The sequence below is a fragment of the Gavia stellata genome, chromosome 12 (assembly GCF_030936135.1).
Source record: "Gavia stellata isolate bGavSte3 chromosome 12, bGavSte3.hap2, whole genome shotgun sequence".
Classification (NCBI taxonomy): domain Eukaryota; kingdom Metazoa; phylum Chordata; class Aves; order Gaviiformes; family Gaviidae; genus Gavia; species Gavia stellata.
The window spans coordinates 19,457,584-19,474,244 of NC_082605.1; the positions used below are offsets into that span (position 1 = coordinate 19,457,584).

At 37.4% G+C, this 16,661-nt stretch overlaps 1 protein-coding gene across 2 annotated transcripts; it reads right to left on the bottom strand.

The window, feature by feature from the left end:
• Positions 1-591: 591 nt before the first annotated feature.
• On the bottom strand, positions 592-16,658 carry TMF1 (TATA element modulatory factor 1). 2 transcript variants are annotated; one of them, XM_059823183.1, is made up of 17 exons: positions 16,517-16,658; positions 12,727-13,967; positions 10,890-10,993; positions 9,868-9,994; positions 8,999-9,104; positions 8,197-8,339; positions 7,467-7,633; positions 7,152-7,308; positions 6,563-6,655; positions 5,804-5,960; positions 4,854-5,046; positions 4,451-4,520; positions 4,275-4,367; positions 3,083-3,193; positions 2,287-2,433; positions 1,770-1,895; positions 592-904 (listed from the first exon to the last, which is right to left on the bottom strand). In XM_059823183.1, exons 1-17 carry the CDS (start codon positions 16,656-16,658, stop codon positions 761-763), a joined length of 3,321 nt encoding a protein of 1,106 aa, XP_059679166.1. In that variant the 3' UTR covers positions 592-760. The 2 variants fall into 2 exon arrangements, with proteins under 2 accessions (XP_059679166.1, XP_059679167.1); XM_059823184.1 differs by having other exon boundaries at positions 12,721-13,967.
• Positions 16,659-16,661: the final 3 nt, after the last annotated feature.

A 16,661-nucleotide genomic window follows, 5' to 3' on the forward strand; every position in this document is an offset into this window, starting at 1 on the left:
TAAAAATCAGCATCTGACCCTAGAACAAATATCAAATAGTTCAGATTTCTGGTGTTAAAAGTTAAACACATTTAGAATTACAAGCAGAGCTCTAAACAGCTCTTGAGACAACACTAGCAATATACAAGATGAAGCTGTAATTTAAAGTCTCATCCGAGTCTCACACTTGGCATTAGAGAACTTAGCGTAAAATAGTCAGCCTAATCTGATTTAAGAATAGAGAATTATCATCCTAACATGTTCAGATGCTGTGAGTACAAATACGAGATTTTCCTGTCATAAAAATATCCACCAATTATGCTTCAGACAGCAAGCCACTGCTATTTTGTTATTAAAAATTAACTGATGAGATTTTAGAAAAACTCATATTAAGAACACTTAAGACTTCTGATTTCATTTTCATAGGTATAGAGTTTATGAATCAACAGCTGCTTCAGTAAAACTCATGCCTTCCAGTGGTGTCTCATGAGGTAACCATCATCATTTCTGCTACTGTTTACAAGTAAAATGGTCCACCGTTTAGCAAAAACTTAAACAAAGGGATGACTGAAAAAAATTTAAATATTGCACAAATAATTTAACTGCAGACAGTACAAGACACTTAAAGCATTGATTTTTTTTGCCAACATATGAAATCTATTATATAGTCACACTTTCTATAATACAGTTATTTTTTTTACAAGACATTTAAATTTAGCATTTACATAAACAATTATCTTTACAATCTGTTATCATATAATGTTAAGAGTTCCAGCAGGAATTAATTTTGTCTTTGTTTTAAAAGTTCATCTATCTGAGTCTTGTACATGTTTTTCACATCTTCGAGATCCAGTCGGAGTTCTTCAGCTTCCTCTGCTTTCTCTCCATACATCTGAAGAATTGTATTGTATCTTTGATCCAAATCCTGCAAGGACATGTAGTTTGTTATTTAACTCTTTCAACTTAAAAAAAAGTTGCTGCTAGGATAGGGTTTTACACTACTAGGGAAAGTAAGTGTAGCATTATTTTATCAAAGTATAATCACTTTACAATAAAGCACATGGTAAACTCTTCAAAAATACTTTTTGCTTTGACTCTCTGAATATGGCTAGATTTATACTCTAGATATAAAAGGAAGATATCCCAAAGACAAAGAACCTTGACTACAAAGATTTAGTGCTGGCTTCAGAGGACGTACTGAAGCACCTTGAAGTTTAACTGCTATAAGCATTAAAAACAGTTAGCAAACGGCAGTAAGTTTTAATCCAGGAATGAGCACCATTTGTGAAATGTTTCATCAGGATATTTAACATTCTGTATTTATACAACAATGATCATTTCCAAAATTATTCCAAGGCTATTTCCATTATTTCAATTTAAGTTCTTAAACAGAGGATTAAAATATTTGTCCTATTACCTGTATCACTACTGCACATTCATTCAGCTTCTGCATCACTCTCATAAATCCATGCTATTTATCAAAACACCCCCTTTACTAAAAAGGCTACTTCCAGAAAAGTGTCTTAAATAAGGGAAACAAAAAAAATGTTCTCTCCCTGATTTAGCGTGCAATCTTATACATAGCACACATTTCTAACAACTGCATTTTGAAGTGACTACCTAGTCATTGAGTAGGCATTTTCAGATTCTACCATGTAAGAAAAAAACACGCTCTTCAGTCATTTATGATTAGGGACAGATTTGAATGTAATTATAAATTGATAGTGGTATTCCTAAAAAACCCCAAATATGTCAATTTTACATCAGATTTACAACAGAAATACACTTACCTTTAACTGTGCACGTAATTTTGGTATTTCCTTCACTTTTTCTTCAAGTTCATCGTTTTGATTTGTTAATTTAACCAGTTCTTCTGCCATTATTGATCGAGTTTTCTCAAGGTTTCCAATTTCCAGCTAAGGTAAACACTTATAACAATTAGGACAAGGAAAGAATTTACCATACTTATAAAACACTGTATCTTCTCAAATCTGATCAGTGGTTTGGTTTTTTCCTTTTTCAGATAGACAAGTTAAGTTTTCTGGATAGGTCCTTGCCAAAACAAAAAAGGAAGCAACAAATCCTTCTCTTGCTTTTCCCTACACGTACCTCCAGCGGCTATCCTGGTTAACAGAATTGTCATGAAAGGGGAAGAGTGAATGCACTCTGCTGTGAGGAGAATGACCAAGCTTTTTGAATACAAAATTGATTGCATATATTTTATATGGAATATGAAATATGAATATAATATTGATTGCATTAGTATTTACTTATAAATGCTGTGTTTGGTTATATAAACTACAGTACCTGCAAATGTGAAATCTCTCCTTCTCTTAGTTTTAGCTGTGATTGAAGGTTTTCAATTATACTTGAACCTGCTCCCATCCTTATAGCATCATAAAGATTGCTCCCACTAGTAGCTATCGGCCCAAATGAGTGATCATGAGGATCATCCTACAAACAAAAGGTTAGAAAAGCTGAAAATTAGACAAAAGTGTGCACCCTCTGGAATCTTCCCTCTTGCAAAGTATTATTTCATTTAAGATTTAAAATTATACTTTTACTAGGCAAGCATTTCAATGCTTAAAGTTTGTTTTTAAAACAAAAGCTTAAGGAGAATAGGTACAATTCAAGATAGCTCCTTACTGGCAAGTCCTCATGTCACCTATATAACTGTCATTTAACTTGGACATCAATAACCATACCCATAGGAAAGCAGCAGACTTCACACAGACCACAACAGTCAATGATACTGCCTAGGAAGCAGGATTGTGCCCTAAACCAGGATTGCTAGTAAAAATAAATTAATTGATTTGACTCCTACTAGTGTTATTCAATTCTTCTAGATGAAATTAGACATGTAAACTCAGCACCAATACATGTATATATTACTCTGCAATAAAAATTGTAGTTTTACCCTGCCTTTCACAGAGGCTTTACAATCGGACATCTTGTAAGCAAGTTTTAGAAGTTTCTGCATAGGAATTACCTCGTCTAAGGCCAATATACTCTTGAAGAGTCATTTTGTACATTAATAAGACTTCCTGAAGAGGAAAAAAAGCAGTCAAAAAAAAAAGAAGCCAGTATAACCGATATATGATACCTGTGAGAGGAAAGATGTCTGAAGACCTGCCATGTCAACTCCACTTATGGAACTAGAGCGTGACATAGTTGGAGTACTTGAAACAGTTTCAACCGTAAATGACTTCCGATCCTTAAAAAAACCAAAAAACAAAACACCATAAAACAAAACACACCAACACACCACACCACCAGTTAGATAAAAACAGTTTACAAGACGGTGAAAGACAGATTCTGTAAAGAACAGATCGCCCTTTTCCACCAACAACTATAGCACACAATGTGACAGATAACCTTTCCCCTTCCCCCACCCCTAAAATATATGAAAGTTCAACAATGAAGAATTACTGTGCTACTAACACTTCTGGCCTATGTTCAAGTCCTCAAACTTTTCAGGAAACAAAGACAGAAGTTGCAAATTACACCATAAGAATTTCTCTTTCAAGTAGCCAAGGGAGATTCAGAGGCAGTTTTGTATTCCCAAATGTATCACAGGAAGAATATCCTAAACCCAGAAGTATGTCTCTTTTTAGAATGCATGTTAATACTTTTTTTTTTTAAACAAAGTGTATGAATTCAATTTTGAGATTTCTCACATGCTAATACCTGACATACCTCCCAGACAGACTGACCTCTTTTTACAGGCAGCATCTGAAAGTATGCTAACCTCCAAAAGATAAAGCAGCTAGACTTTAGAACTGGAGATGGTTAAGAAACCAGTAATAGAAACAGTTTTACTTGAATACCAACTGCTAATTAGCAGTAACAAAGTTACTGACTATCCATTACTGTTCTGAGACTTGTGACTTAAGCTGGAAAGCATGTGGTACATTACACACAGTCATGTGAAACACAAACAGGAATTCAGTGGAAGCAATGCTAGTAGTCTAACCAAAGAAAACAAGTAGCTTCAGAAGAAAAAGAATCCAAGAGCATTAAAAAAAAAATCAGAAGAAGATTAAAACAATCATTATCCATTATTTATCTCTTCTCAGGTTAAATAGACTATTACTCAAGACTCACTTCAGTTGAGTACCACACAAGCACTTATTTCACACAATAAAGAAAAAGCCAAGTTCCTAACGCCTAGGCTGACAGTATGTACTGCACTGCTCTAAGTCCACTTTGTTGCTTGTGACAGTTTCAGGTTCTAGATATCTACTAAAATAATGATAGTATCAATAAGATTGAACAGAAATGTTAGGTTTTGGTACCTTTTCCTTTGCTGCTTCTTGCACGAAAATTGCCTTCTTTCTTTCCTGTTCAACTTTCATCTTCTCCATTTCTAACTGAGTAGCTAGCAGTGTCTACAAAAACAAATACAGGTTGTTAACCTCCTGCTAGCTCAGACTTCAACGATAATACAGCTGAAAGCTGAAGTAGGCAATACCTTTTCTTTCTTTGCGTCTTCCAAGGTTTTTGCATACTCATCTTTGAGCCCTTCTAGTTCAACCTCATACCTACATTGAGGAAAGAAAGAGGTAGAGAAAGTCAGTAAATATGTATTCTGTGTTTACTTTAGATTCATATACTTTTAAAACAAACATAGCTTCAGGGCTTTAAAACATTATGAAAGTAAAATGCTTCAATCTTTAGCATGAAACAAAATAACCCTAACAAGTTGGACAACTTTTATCAACAGCTGTCATCATTTTGCACAGTCATACCAACACTCAAAAGAATCAAGTCTTCCAACTTGCAAAGAGGTCTGCTGCAGACAGTTACATAAGAGACAGCTTACTCCATCTCACTACAATTTTAAAGAGACACTGTTAACCAAAAACGCAACTCACCTACTGTTTTCATTTTCCATTTTCTTCAATCTGTTTCTCTCCACTTCTAGCTGAGCCTGAAGGCGTGTATTTTCTTGCCTTAAAAGACTATTCTGAGATTCAGTAGAAGACATCTGAATTTTATTAGAAAGAAGTTCTTCTGTAGCAGCCCGTTCTCGCTCAGCAGCTGCTGCTAAAAGAGTTTGAGATTCACCTAATATTAAGGAAAAACACGGAATTTAACTTTTTTGATCAAACATCTATAACATGGGCCAATTATTATTTGAGATTTTAGTTTAAACTAATTTTTCTTTCTAAAAAACAAAACAAGCAAGCAAACAACCAAAAAAACCCACCCAACCCAGAACTATTTTCTGTTGTAAAGGAAATTAAATATTTTCCACCATACAGTTAGAGGAACAAAGCAATGCAGAACAAGGAGACTTGATACTCTTTCAGAATGCAATATACAATTACAGATTGCCTCCAGAAAGGAAGCAATTTCTCTGGGTCCACCTTGGGCATTTTATGCACTTTTCATTCAAAATAAGAGACTACTACTGTATCAACAAATATATGTCTCATTACCAATGCAGTTAGGTAAGTAAATTATTCCAACCTTTACAATATGGAATCTAAGCATCAGGCTTGACAACTGAAAATGCTGGTGTACTTTCAGCATCTCCATGTCCATCCTACCTTCAGATTCCGTAAAGACATGTACACCTTAACACCTCTGTCTTGCAATCTTATGTTACACTATGTTTTAACGAGTATCAGTGAATTACCTGTCCAAGAACCTTGGTAGAATATCCCACCTACCATTTCCTTACAGGAAAGAATTTTGTGCTTATCTCTCCTGACCCACCATCTATGTTTTAGGCAAGCGTCAAGCCCTTCTCATTTACCGTCAGCCATCTCACATCTTCATCGAGAGCCTCACTGTTCAGTAAAAGCTAAAATCATCTTACCAAGTCTGTCAGAAAGGTTCTTTTCCAATTTTTCCCACGCAGAGGTCTGCGCTCCCAGTGTGGCTTGCAGATTTTCTATCTGCCGGAGAAGTGGCCGTGTAGCAGATGTAACACTTTGACTTAGTTCCTGGTTCCGGCTCTCTGCTTCTTGGAGTCTCTGAAATCACAAATTAAATACAATTAAGCTTTAAAATCATATGATGGATTAAAACATTAATACAGAATTCAGCTAAACACATAGCTGTTTTACATTCCGAAATTCATACGTTCAGACTCACAGTAAAGTGTGAAATTTCAAGATAAGGGCCTAACATTTTTAGATACATGACAGTAACACCCAGTAATTTACATTTCAAGAGCCCTCTGGACATCACTTGAAACATTTTGGCAACAATCTATCTTCTGGACCTTAAGAACAAGAAAAATATTTTTAAGAAGCAGCTGAAGAGTCATTTAAAATATATTTTCTAGCAACTTTAGAGGACTATCACAAACTTAATGGCTGTACTTTTTCTTACACTAAAAGGATAGCATTCCATTTAAAAGGTATCATAAAAATTATGATTTTGTTTTCAGTATGTGATTAAAAAAACACTTCTTTTAATATTTTCATTGTTGTTCTACACAGGACAAATACCACAGGTAACCAGGAAAACAAACCTCTCTTTCAGGCTATTAATGTCATGCTAGCATTTCATTTTCAGTTCTTAGAAGCCCTCCTTGCAGATGCAAGTTGGCATCATCTATTTGCTATAGTACCTGTTGTAGTTCACTTATTTCCTGGCGTAAATAGTCTTCTTTTCTTGCTGCCTGCTGTTCTGCACGTTGCAGCGCTAGCCTCAGGTCTGCCACCTAAATAAACAAGACATCGTCACTAATCTCTTGCCGAAAGTTATAGTACCACCTATGAATTGCTACAGTCCTATACCATTTTTAAACACTGTTAGACAGGGTACATCTGTTTACAGATTAAAGGCTTGAGTTTTGCATGCACACAAATAGTTACACTCATTTATCTATCACTAAAATTTTGTCCAACTAAACTTCTTGAACTTTGCATCATGGTAAGAGCACTACAAACTTAACACAGAGCCTGTCAAAAATCACTTTATTTAGGTAAGTGAAATTAAAAGTATTTTTAAAATAAAATTAAAATTTTAAAGCTTAGCACAACTACCACTAAAGACTGAACAAGTTCACAGGAAAGAAATCCATTGGGTATTTGCTAAGTACATAAAAATGAGTTCCACCTTACCCTGCATCTGGTTCATTATGCCAGATGCACACACCATTGGAGTACATTCACTTTTTCAATGTACAAGTTTTATTCACTGCATTTAAGAACCACCTGAATTGCCAAGGCTTCTTGTTGCTGCCGTGCCTCATCCTGGGCCTTCTCCAGAGCTAACCCAAGCTCTTCTTTTGCCTTCATTTCCCGACTTAGGGCTGCTTCTTGTGCCTCGCTGTCCTTTGTAGCATTAGCTTTATGAAGATCTGCAAGTTCCCTGGGGAGGAGAAAAAAAAAAAAAAAGACTTCTTACAGTTTATACTATGCCAACAGTGACTTCACAAATAACTTTGTTACATTTCACAAGCACTGCACAAGAAACAGACACAGAAGCTGAATGTATGGTGGAAGACAGGCACACAAATATCTGCTTACTTGTATGCACTGTCAAGTGCTGCCTGGACACTTCTGTTTCGTTCTTCAAGGTCTTCCACTTCTGCCTGAAGTTTAGCAAGATCCTTTTCTTGTCGCTCTACAACACTGTTCAGTTGTTTAATGCTGTCTCGATGCTGCTTCTCAAGGTCTTCCTTGCCATCAAGCACCTATTAGAGTGCAAAAAAGCAGCATGAGACCAGTCCCAGTACATGGGGTAGACAATGCCATCTGAGGACAATGACAACTGTGGCCACCAATTCAGGATGAAGTTACACAAAACAACTAAACCGATCTAACACTTCCCCAAAAGAGAAAGGTTTTGCTCCCCCACCTCCCCCAGAGGAGGGGGCTCTTCACCACAGTTTCACATACTTCTTCGTACTGGGTCTGCTGCCTCTAAGGTCTTGATTCAATCACTAACTGAGCAAAAAAAAACTGCCCAAATTTTGCTGGTACAGGTCTTCCAATAAATATTTAGTGAACTGAATTTGGTCAGCCCACCTGATAACAGGCAGTGCAAGTACAAACAAGCAGCTGGAGAGATACCCGACTACAGTTGTCAACTGCTCTGAGAATACACCTGGAAATCACATCTCAGTGTTCCAATAATATGACAGAGAAGTCTCTCAGAAAATAATAAAAAATAAAAAAAATCAGTCTATCTAGAGCCTCCTCAAAAGGCTACTCTGCAGCTAATATAAAATGCTTTTTTAAAAAAAAAAAAACTTACCTGTTTTAAATGCTGCAACTCCTCTTCCAATTCCTTAATCTTTTTGTTCTGTTTTGTGTTAATATTTTCTCTTTCTTTCTCCTTGGCTCTTAATTTCTTAATAATGTTGGAATTATGCAGCTGCTGTTTGGAAAGCTTTTCTCCTGTGAAGAAAATAAACATAAAGCTAGTGTATATTGCTGTTACTCTATGAACCGCCTCTATTCATGCCTCACCCTGCTCTTCAGTCCCGTGAAAATAATATATCAAAATACTTACTCTTACATTTTTTCATGCAAGATCTTAAGTTTTAAATCTACCTTATCCTGAGATGACCTTGCTACACTAAGCTATAGTGAGATAGGACAGGCAGTGAAAGGCTTTGAAAGTAAAGCAAATCAGCTCATCATATCGGGGGGGGGGGGGGTGGGGGGGGGGGGGTGGGGGGGTGGGGTGGGAAATGGCCTGTCCATTTAGTAACTATATTTTACTTTCAAAATTAGTAATGGAGACACTGCAGAAACGCCTTGAACAATGCCCTAGTCAGACTTCTGCTGAATGGAACATGGAGCGTTGCACTGCACGCTAGTTTTAGCTCACAGCACCTTTTAATGCATGCTGCAGAAAGTACCCCTCCAGCTATCTCTATTTGACTGATCCCTCCTGTTGCTCTTTGCTATTAACTAAATGGTTTAAATGTTCAGAAACATAAAACATGCTTCAAACGACAGGGTTTTTTTCCCCCCACATAAAGGCGGCTCACGTGTGAAAGCAGTACATTTCAAATTAGTCTACAAATTTTTATTATTTTTTTAATTCTTACCTTCCTCCATTAATCCTTTGATTTGCTCTTCTTTTTCTTTCAGTAATTCAGCAGTTTCATTAGTATTAAGTCTAGTAGCCAGTTCTTCTTTAACAGTCTTTACTTCCTAAATAATAGGACACAATACTGAAGACCACTTATTAAAATACATTTATGGATAAATGCACAGTAGGTTACACTGATCACCTTTTTCTTCTCCACTTCCTCTCAAAAGGCTTTCCTCTGAAAATAGTTTAGGTTGGAAGGGAACTCTGGAGATTATCTGATCAAATCAGATTGCTCAGAGCCTTATTCCATGAAGTTTTAAAAACCTCCAAGGACTGAGACCCCATAAATTCTCTGTACAACTTGTTCCAACTCCTTCTTCCATTTCACTTTCTACACTTTAAAACTAACCATTACTGTCACACACAGGTATCAGATAATTTTTCTATTTCAGTTTAACTACTGTGCCAACACAGTAACACATACAGTGACAAAACAACTGTGAGAAGTTTTTTTCCAGTTACAGATTTGAGTTTACTTTTTGCAGAGAGCTAGAGAAATGTAATGCTGTGATAGCGTGTCAAGAACATTTAAACTCCATAAACTTTGTTGCTGCAGACTTCTTTTTTCCCCTCCAAACCAGACTAACTTTAACGTAAATGAGTTCCCTAACTTGGTTCACAACATGGCTGCAAGAATACATGTGTCAACACAAGGAGATAACAAGGAGCCTGGGAGGCCAGAATCAGCTTATGACAGTTACTAATACCACGAGATGGCACCTGTCAGTCTCATGCTTTTTCCTAGCTTAATTTTTATGAATCTCAAGAAATGTAACTGTGTTCTAAAATAATAAACATTCATTTCACTAAAAGCCAAATTACCTTTTTAGCTGCATCTCTTTCTTTGCAGGCTAGCTGGAGCTTCTTTTCAGCATCCGCAATTCGCTGCGCAAACTCCTCTTTAAGAGATGAAAGGCTACTGCTCTCTTCTTTCATTCTAAACATTTCACTACATTTAAAATTAATATTTCAGAACAGTTGCATAGTTACGTGACATTCCAAGCAGTTTGCAACAGGTTGTCTTAAATGCTTTTAAAATGTGGTTTTTTGGTTTTTTTTTTGCCGTTGGTTTTTTTATTTTACACACGTTAACCACAAGTTGAAAAAAACACATCCATATTAGAAGCACTCAAAGATCTTTATTAATTCAGTAATTTACCCATGAAAACAATGAAATGCTTGATTTACCTTAAATGTTTTACCCCTTAATCAAGTTCTTTCTGATCAACCATAGTCTGCATTATATACAGGGCAAATGACTAAATGTATTTTTAAGTTAAGATCAATTTAGTCATTAAATAATGACTTCACATATAATCTGAAAAATTTTAAACTTGATTATTTGATCAGTAAATGGGTAAATCCAACTTTTTTTTCCCCTTTTAACTGAATTAAATAACAAATTCAGGTTTTTCCCTACAACCAGCCCTTCAACCACACTTTCACTGCCTACACTTCAGTCAGCAAATTACTTAGTAAATCAAGTTCATCCATCTGTATCAGAAAAGTCAGGCTCCCTTAATAGCTGAATCCAGTCTTCTAACAAAGATCTTTATTAATAACTAAGTCTGACTCTACATGTCTGTTTATGATTTACCGCTTGCTTACTGAAAAATCTTTCACCAGCCTCTTCCCAAAAGAGATTTTGGCCCCAAGAAATAATGTGTCTTTAAAAAAATACCATCACAGCACATGCAATCATTATTTCCACCTTTGCCAAACAGTGCACATCCCTTGCAACCTTTGTTCTAGCTATAAAGCTACTTGTTTTACAATATTGTCTACTGATTGTATTACATTAAAGTTACAGTTACACCCACTACCGTGTATATTTTCATACTTACTCTTTTAGGTTATCATAAGCTTCTTCCAGGCGCGCCTTTTCTTTACTAGTACTTAATAACTGTATTTCCCTCTTCTCCAGTTTCTCAGTTAATGAATCAATCATCTGGACAATGTTTTTACAGATAAAGATCAGATGAATGGGACAATTAAAACACAAGAGGGGCAGGCTTCCCCTTCCCCCCACCATTCCCTCCCAACACTATTTAAAACTGAACTTGTCAATGTTTTTAGGAATTTGAGGTAAAAGTCAATGAAGATTACCATGTTTCTGCCACATAAATTTAGAGCTAAGCAATCTCTAAACACAAGACACCTGTTTTCTACAGGTGTAGAAATCCCACTAAGTAAGCACATGTGGCTTAGATAAGTTCCTCAACAAAATCATCAACAGTTATATTTAATCATAAATGAAGTTTTTAAAGAGAGCTGATAGCCTATAAAACTATAGCTAACACTAACCATTAAGAAATATTAGCACAAAGCAGCAAAACAGCATCAGATGAGGGAAGAAAACTTTCAGGCAGGGTGAAGAGCTCTTAGCTCACATCATCAAAATCATTTCTTAAAACCAGATTTTGGAAAGCTAAATACAGAGAAATAACCCAAACATACAAACAAATGAAACAGATTCTGTAAGTGTAGCTCAACACAGCCCATGAAAGACAAAATTTGCTGTAGTCCATTATCACTATTTCCCACAATGTATAACCATTTCAGTTAGGAAAACTTATGGCTAACAGTCCATGGCTTTGGAGTTCCCTAAGGAATTTACACTGACATTCTGTACGATTTACACAAAAAAATGCTTTCCTTAAAGCACAGATTACATTGGGGTTTTATGAACTCCCATAAGCAATGGCTTTTCCCTTATTACTATCAGAAACGTCACCAGATTCACAAACAGGCCTACAGGGCAAGGCCATGAATAGGGCCCATCTACATCACACATTAAGCACATAGACTATGAGCAAAGCAAAACGCAAAGAAACAGAGCAAAACACATGTCAAAAGAGCTCAGAAATTAAAAAAGCTCAGAAATTAAAAACAAGAATAGAGGGACAGGAAGGTGACAAAGGAATTGAAAAAAGATGGCGCACACAATACACTGGCAGAACTGGACAAAACACACTGCTTCAAAGCTCCAGTTTAGCCTTCCATACGCTTGAGTATCCTACTTCGCCACATTTATAGTCATTTCATTTATTTAAACTAGCCATACAAGTTTCTTTTAATCTATTCACTATCCATAACTAAGCTTACCTTCATTAAAAACCCTTCTTTTTACGTAAAGATTATTTCTGCTAAACCCAGACGTTAATTTATCTAGTAAAAAGGACATATTTACACTAACTACTGCGATCCTCAAAGAATATGAATAACGCTCCTGGAATGTAAACAAATTTTGACAGTTTGCAAGTCTATGGAAAAAAAATGCTTGCAAAATATTATCTTGACTATTGCTGAAACACTAAAGGCTTGTGGTTCCATAATTCAAATCAAAATACTTCAAGGAATCTCTTACACCTTTCACAGAAAAAAAAAATTACACCAATTAAAATTACACATTTGACATATCAAGGCTTTCTGTTTGCTAACACTACTCACAATTCGCAATAATGGTAACTAGGTGGATTAAGTGAAACCCAAAATTATTTGGCCACAAATTTCACCAGTATTCTTCCACTGCAGAAGATCAAGGACAGTCTTCTACAAGGTAAGGTAGTTCTGCATCAACTAATTCATTCAAATAAGGAGAAGCTAACACCTATATAAGGAGATGATAGGAGTTTCATTTGTAATTAAAGGGTGTGCTTGCAAAAAACATTTTACAGTTACCTTTTTAAGGTCTTGCTTTTCAGCGTCGTCTTCTAACAATTTTTCAACAGCATCCTGCTGTGGCTCAGTCTCCTCTTTCACAATCTGTTCTTCAACAGTTTGCGCAGTAGCAACCAAAACATCTGGCTGCTCAGAATTAACAGGGGTCGCGCTTCTCCCACTCTCTTCCATCTCTGCTTCCTCAGCATGTAAAACAGGAGTGTCATTCAAGTTTTCAGATTTATTTTTAAGGGCATCAACCGTTTCTGTCTTTGGCGCAGAAGGACTGACAGCGACAGATGCTGACGCAGAAGCCCTGCCTGGTAACTCATCATCTGAATTTATTTCGCTTACACTTCTACTATCTAAAGACTGTACGCTAAATGAATCAATTCTTTCAAAAGCATCAGAAGAGCAGCAGCTCTCGGTCATTTTTTGAAAGTCATCTAAACGATTATAATCTGCACAGGCAGATGTAGATAAAAGCTGAAATGATGTTTGCATTAGATGAAGACTGGATTTTGAATCTGCAGCTTCTTGTCTTGAACTTACTGAGCTCTCACTTATTACACTTTCATGGTCCAGAACTTCAATATCACTAGTTGTGGATGTCCCCGAGGAGAAAGTGCTAATTGGAGGTGATGGTGTATTGCTCTGCCTGTCCTCAGTCTTTCGCTCCTTAGTTTCCAAACCCATGTCTTTTGTACCTGCATTAAGAGGCTGCGAAGTGCTATCCGGTGCACCTCCCGTCCCATCCCCTCCTACACTGGATTTTTCATTAAGAGCATCTCCAGGTACTTCCAAATTTAGAGCAGACACCTTTTTGTCAGTAACTTCATTTGTGCTTTCTTTAGGCTTGGTATTAGATTTAAGCACAGAATTCTCTTCTAGTTTCTCCATGGGAATATCGAGGTTTTTCAAGTCCACCAGGCCAGGTACAGAGGAATCCTTCACTTCTGCCTCTGTTGTCTCTGGTACTTCCAGCTGACTGGGGTGTTGAGACTCCTTTAAAGTGCTTTTCACCTCCTCTTTGGGATGCTGTGATTTGGCTGGAGGTTTGGACACCACTGGATTTTTCTGTATACTCTGAACGTCTGTCGGAGAGAGAAAGGCACTGAAGAAGTTTTCAGATTCATCTACTACCGTCCTCCTCACTGGCTTAGTGATTGCTGTTGGTGATATTGGCTGATTCTGTGGTTCTGTATTCGAACTTAAGCCCCAGGAAGATGTATCCCATCCTCCACTTATGAGAGAATTTGTTCCTAAAACAATAAAAAAGAGATAGACCAAGAACACTTAAAATGAATTATTTTTCAATATTTGTTTTTTAGATGCAACAGTTCAGAAAAAAAAATTTCAATATCATATAACTTAAAGTGAATATTATACATGATCACAAACAACATCTTTTTTGTTACTACTTCCTTACAAAGCTTGGAACTGATTTTTAGACAAAGCAAAAGAAGCTTAAGGGAGACATGAAGTAATTCTAAGAATTAAGGTGGACACAGACACCTCTAGAACGTAGGAGCACCTGAATGGAACCAACTTGCTCTCTCCCTGTCAAACAGTAACTTGGAGCAAAGGCAGAAAGAAACAATACACAGATTATTCCAGTAAATCCAAGAGTGAGAATTTCAGAAAGAAGGCTGAGAGAAATGTCTGGGGAGGGGAAATGAGCCCATGCAGCATTCTGAAAGCTATAGGGGCAAGTCTGAAGCCTATTCAGGCATAAAAAGGTAGCATTTCTTTTGGGAAGAGAACAAGGGAAAGGAAATATGGCCTCCTGCTTCCTATAGTGAGAGGAGGCTGGGCAAAACAATTTGAAAAACTGTAGTTTAGAAGTAGAGAATTATATAGATTACAAAAGGAAGAAACAATTACTAGGTCTTAAAAAAGTTATCTGCCAGTATAACACAGACAAACACTTCACACATCATTACAGAAAACAGGGGAAAAAAGGTTTAAATATTTGTAGAATTTACACTATAAGAAGCGTTCTTGCCCTTTCAGTTTGTGACAGGCTTCATATTTTTCCTCACACACCAAGCAACAGCCTGAAGCTGACAATACACATTGTCAGCAGCCCAGATAAGATGATAGTTTTCTTCTTCTCCTGTGGAGAAATACTGAATTGATTAGTTCTGAAGCTGCTCTAAAACAAAGCTAACAGTTAGTTACTATTATCATATTTCTTGCTGTTGACAAGTTGTAAAAAACCTGCAAGGACAGTAAGAATTTCATCACCAAATTTCAGTAGCATCCCAAGTAAGAAAAATAAATCCAGAAATAATATCCAATGTGATTTTGTACCTACAGACATAATCTGGATAACATAACTATTTCAGGCTATTTAAAAACAAGCTTACTTTATACAGCAGCCTCTATTAAGAAACATTGAGGTATAATATTTAAAGCAGACTACCACTTTCAAAAACTGTTGATACCTATTGGCCTGAAGATCTGAAATGCAGAAAACTACTGCTCTCATTGCCAAAAATACTACAAACATATGACTTATTACTACCTTGTCCATGATTCAATAGGTTCAGGAAAAAGCCCTGTAATGAACTGTATCAATCAGAAAATATTTTTACTTCTTTTAAAAACAAACACATTTTCCCTGAAGATGCAGGCTGGTCTTTGCTGCTTTCCTTATGAATTACAGAACTACTATAAATACTAAGATACAAATTAAATTAAAAAACAGCTTTGACAAGTTTAAGGTTTTAAGAAACTAAGCACAACACAGACATCTATAAACAATCCCTGTAATTTACAATGACACTGGACTAAGTAAGTGACTGCCGAGCCCTTGCTCCCACAAAGGGACGAAGACATGCAAAACTGACCCTATGCTTTACTGGGCAACCAACCTAGAAACCACTTTCAACTGTTACAGCTTTCGATTTTCAGAAATCTAACTCTGCTGTGGGTACACCTGGAAATAACCCCCTACTACAAACACATACAGTTCTTCCAGATGTAGTTGCAGTAAGAACGCTGATTCTAGATGACTTAGTATCTCAGCCTCTTCTTTATTCATTCTTACCTTTAAGGTATTATTTATGGGGAAAAAATTTCTAACGTGAAGGCTCCTTTTTGCTCTTCCATTTCCAAACAGCAATTTAGGACTGACCATTCTTTCAGGTTCTACATTAGTCCACGTACAACAGAGTCACTTCCTCATAATCAAACTGTGACAATTTTTCCACCAACACATTCCTCTCAACAGATGTTGGAGGATTATGACCTTAACACCAGAGTGGAAATTTCACTTGGCTTACACAGACCTGACTGTGTTCTACTCTGTTCTTCCTGTCACAAAGAGAAAACCCATGCATACCTCAGAAATAACATAATTTCCCCTTTTTTATTAACTGAGCGGGTTTTAACACCGATTTACCACCTCGGCAAAAAATAACGCCTTGAGAAACAGGGGTATGAAGCGCAGCGCTACCCATGCGATAAAAGCACGACACTGGTGACAACAATCAGGTACCGTGTGTGCTGCTGAGGCTTCCTCAGCTTTTTGTCAGTGTTACGCCTCCCTCGCCTGTAAGGGGGAACGAGAAGTACCACACACGTCGCTGAGCAGGCTCTGGGCAGGGAGGGCCGGTTAAACCTCCACAAGTGTAACCCCCGCCCCGGGTTTAGGGGGAGAGACAGGAGGGGGCCGGAGGAAGAGGGTGAGGGGAAGGCGCCGCCCCGGCCAACCCCGCTGCAAGGGCCGTGAGGCGAGGCGGCTCAGCCCGCCCCACACGGGGGGCAGGGGGCACGGCAAGGGCCGTCCGCCGTCGCCCACGCTTACCGTCGCCGTAGTCGGGGATGACGGCGTCGGGCCAGGGGCTCTCCTCGGCCTGGATGTCCAGCACCCGGTCGATGGACTTCTGGGCCTGCGACAGCGCCTGCTTGGCGAAGCTGGACAGCTGCGAGGCGTTGAACCAGCTCATCCT

What these genes read in the sequence shown, in the direction of transcription:
- TMF1 (XM_059823184.1), bottom strand. Translation starts at nt 16,658, where the DNA reads ATGAGCTGGTTCAACGCCTCGCAGCTGTCCAGCTTCGCCAAGCAGGCG. An exon ending in GCTTATGATAACCTAAAAGA is followed by an intron (nt 9,995 to 10,889) that starts GTAAGTATGAAA and finishes TTTTAAATGTAG; the next exon opens with TGAAATGTTTAGAATGAAAG. An exon ending in AAGACGCAAAGAAAGAAAAG is followed by an intron (nt 4,368 to 4,450) that starts GTATTGCCTACT and finishes TTGTTTTTGTAG; the next exon opens with ACACTGCTAGCTACTCAGTT.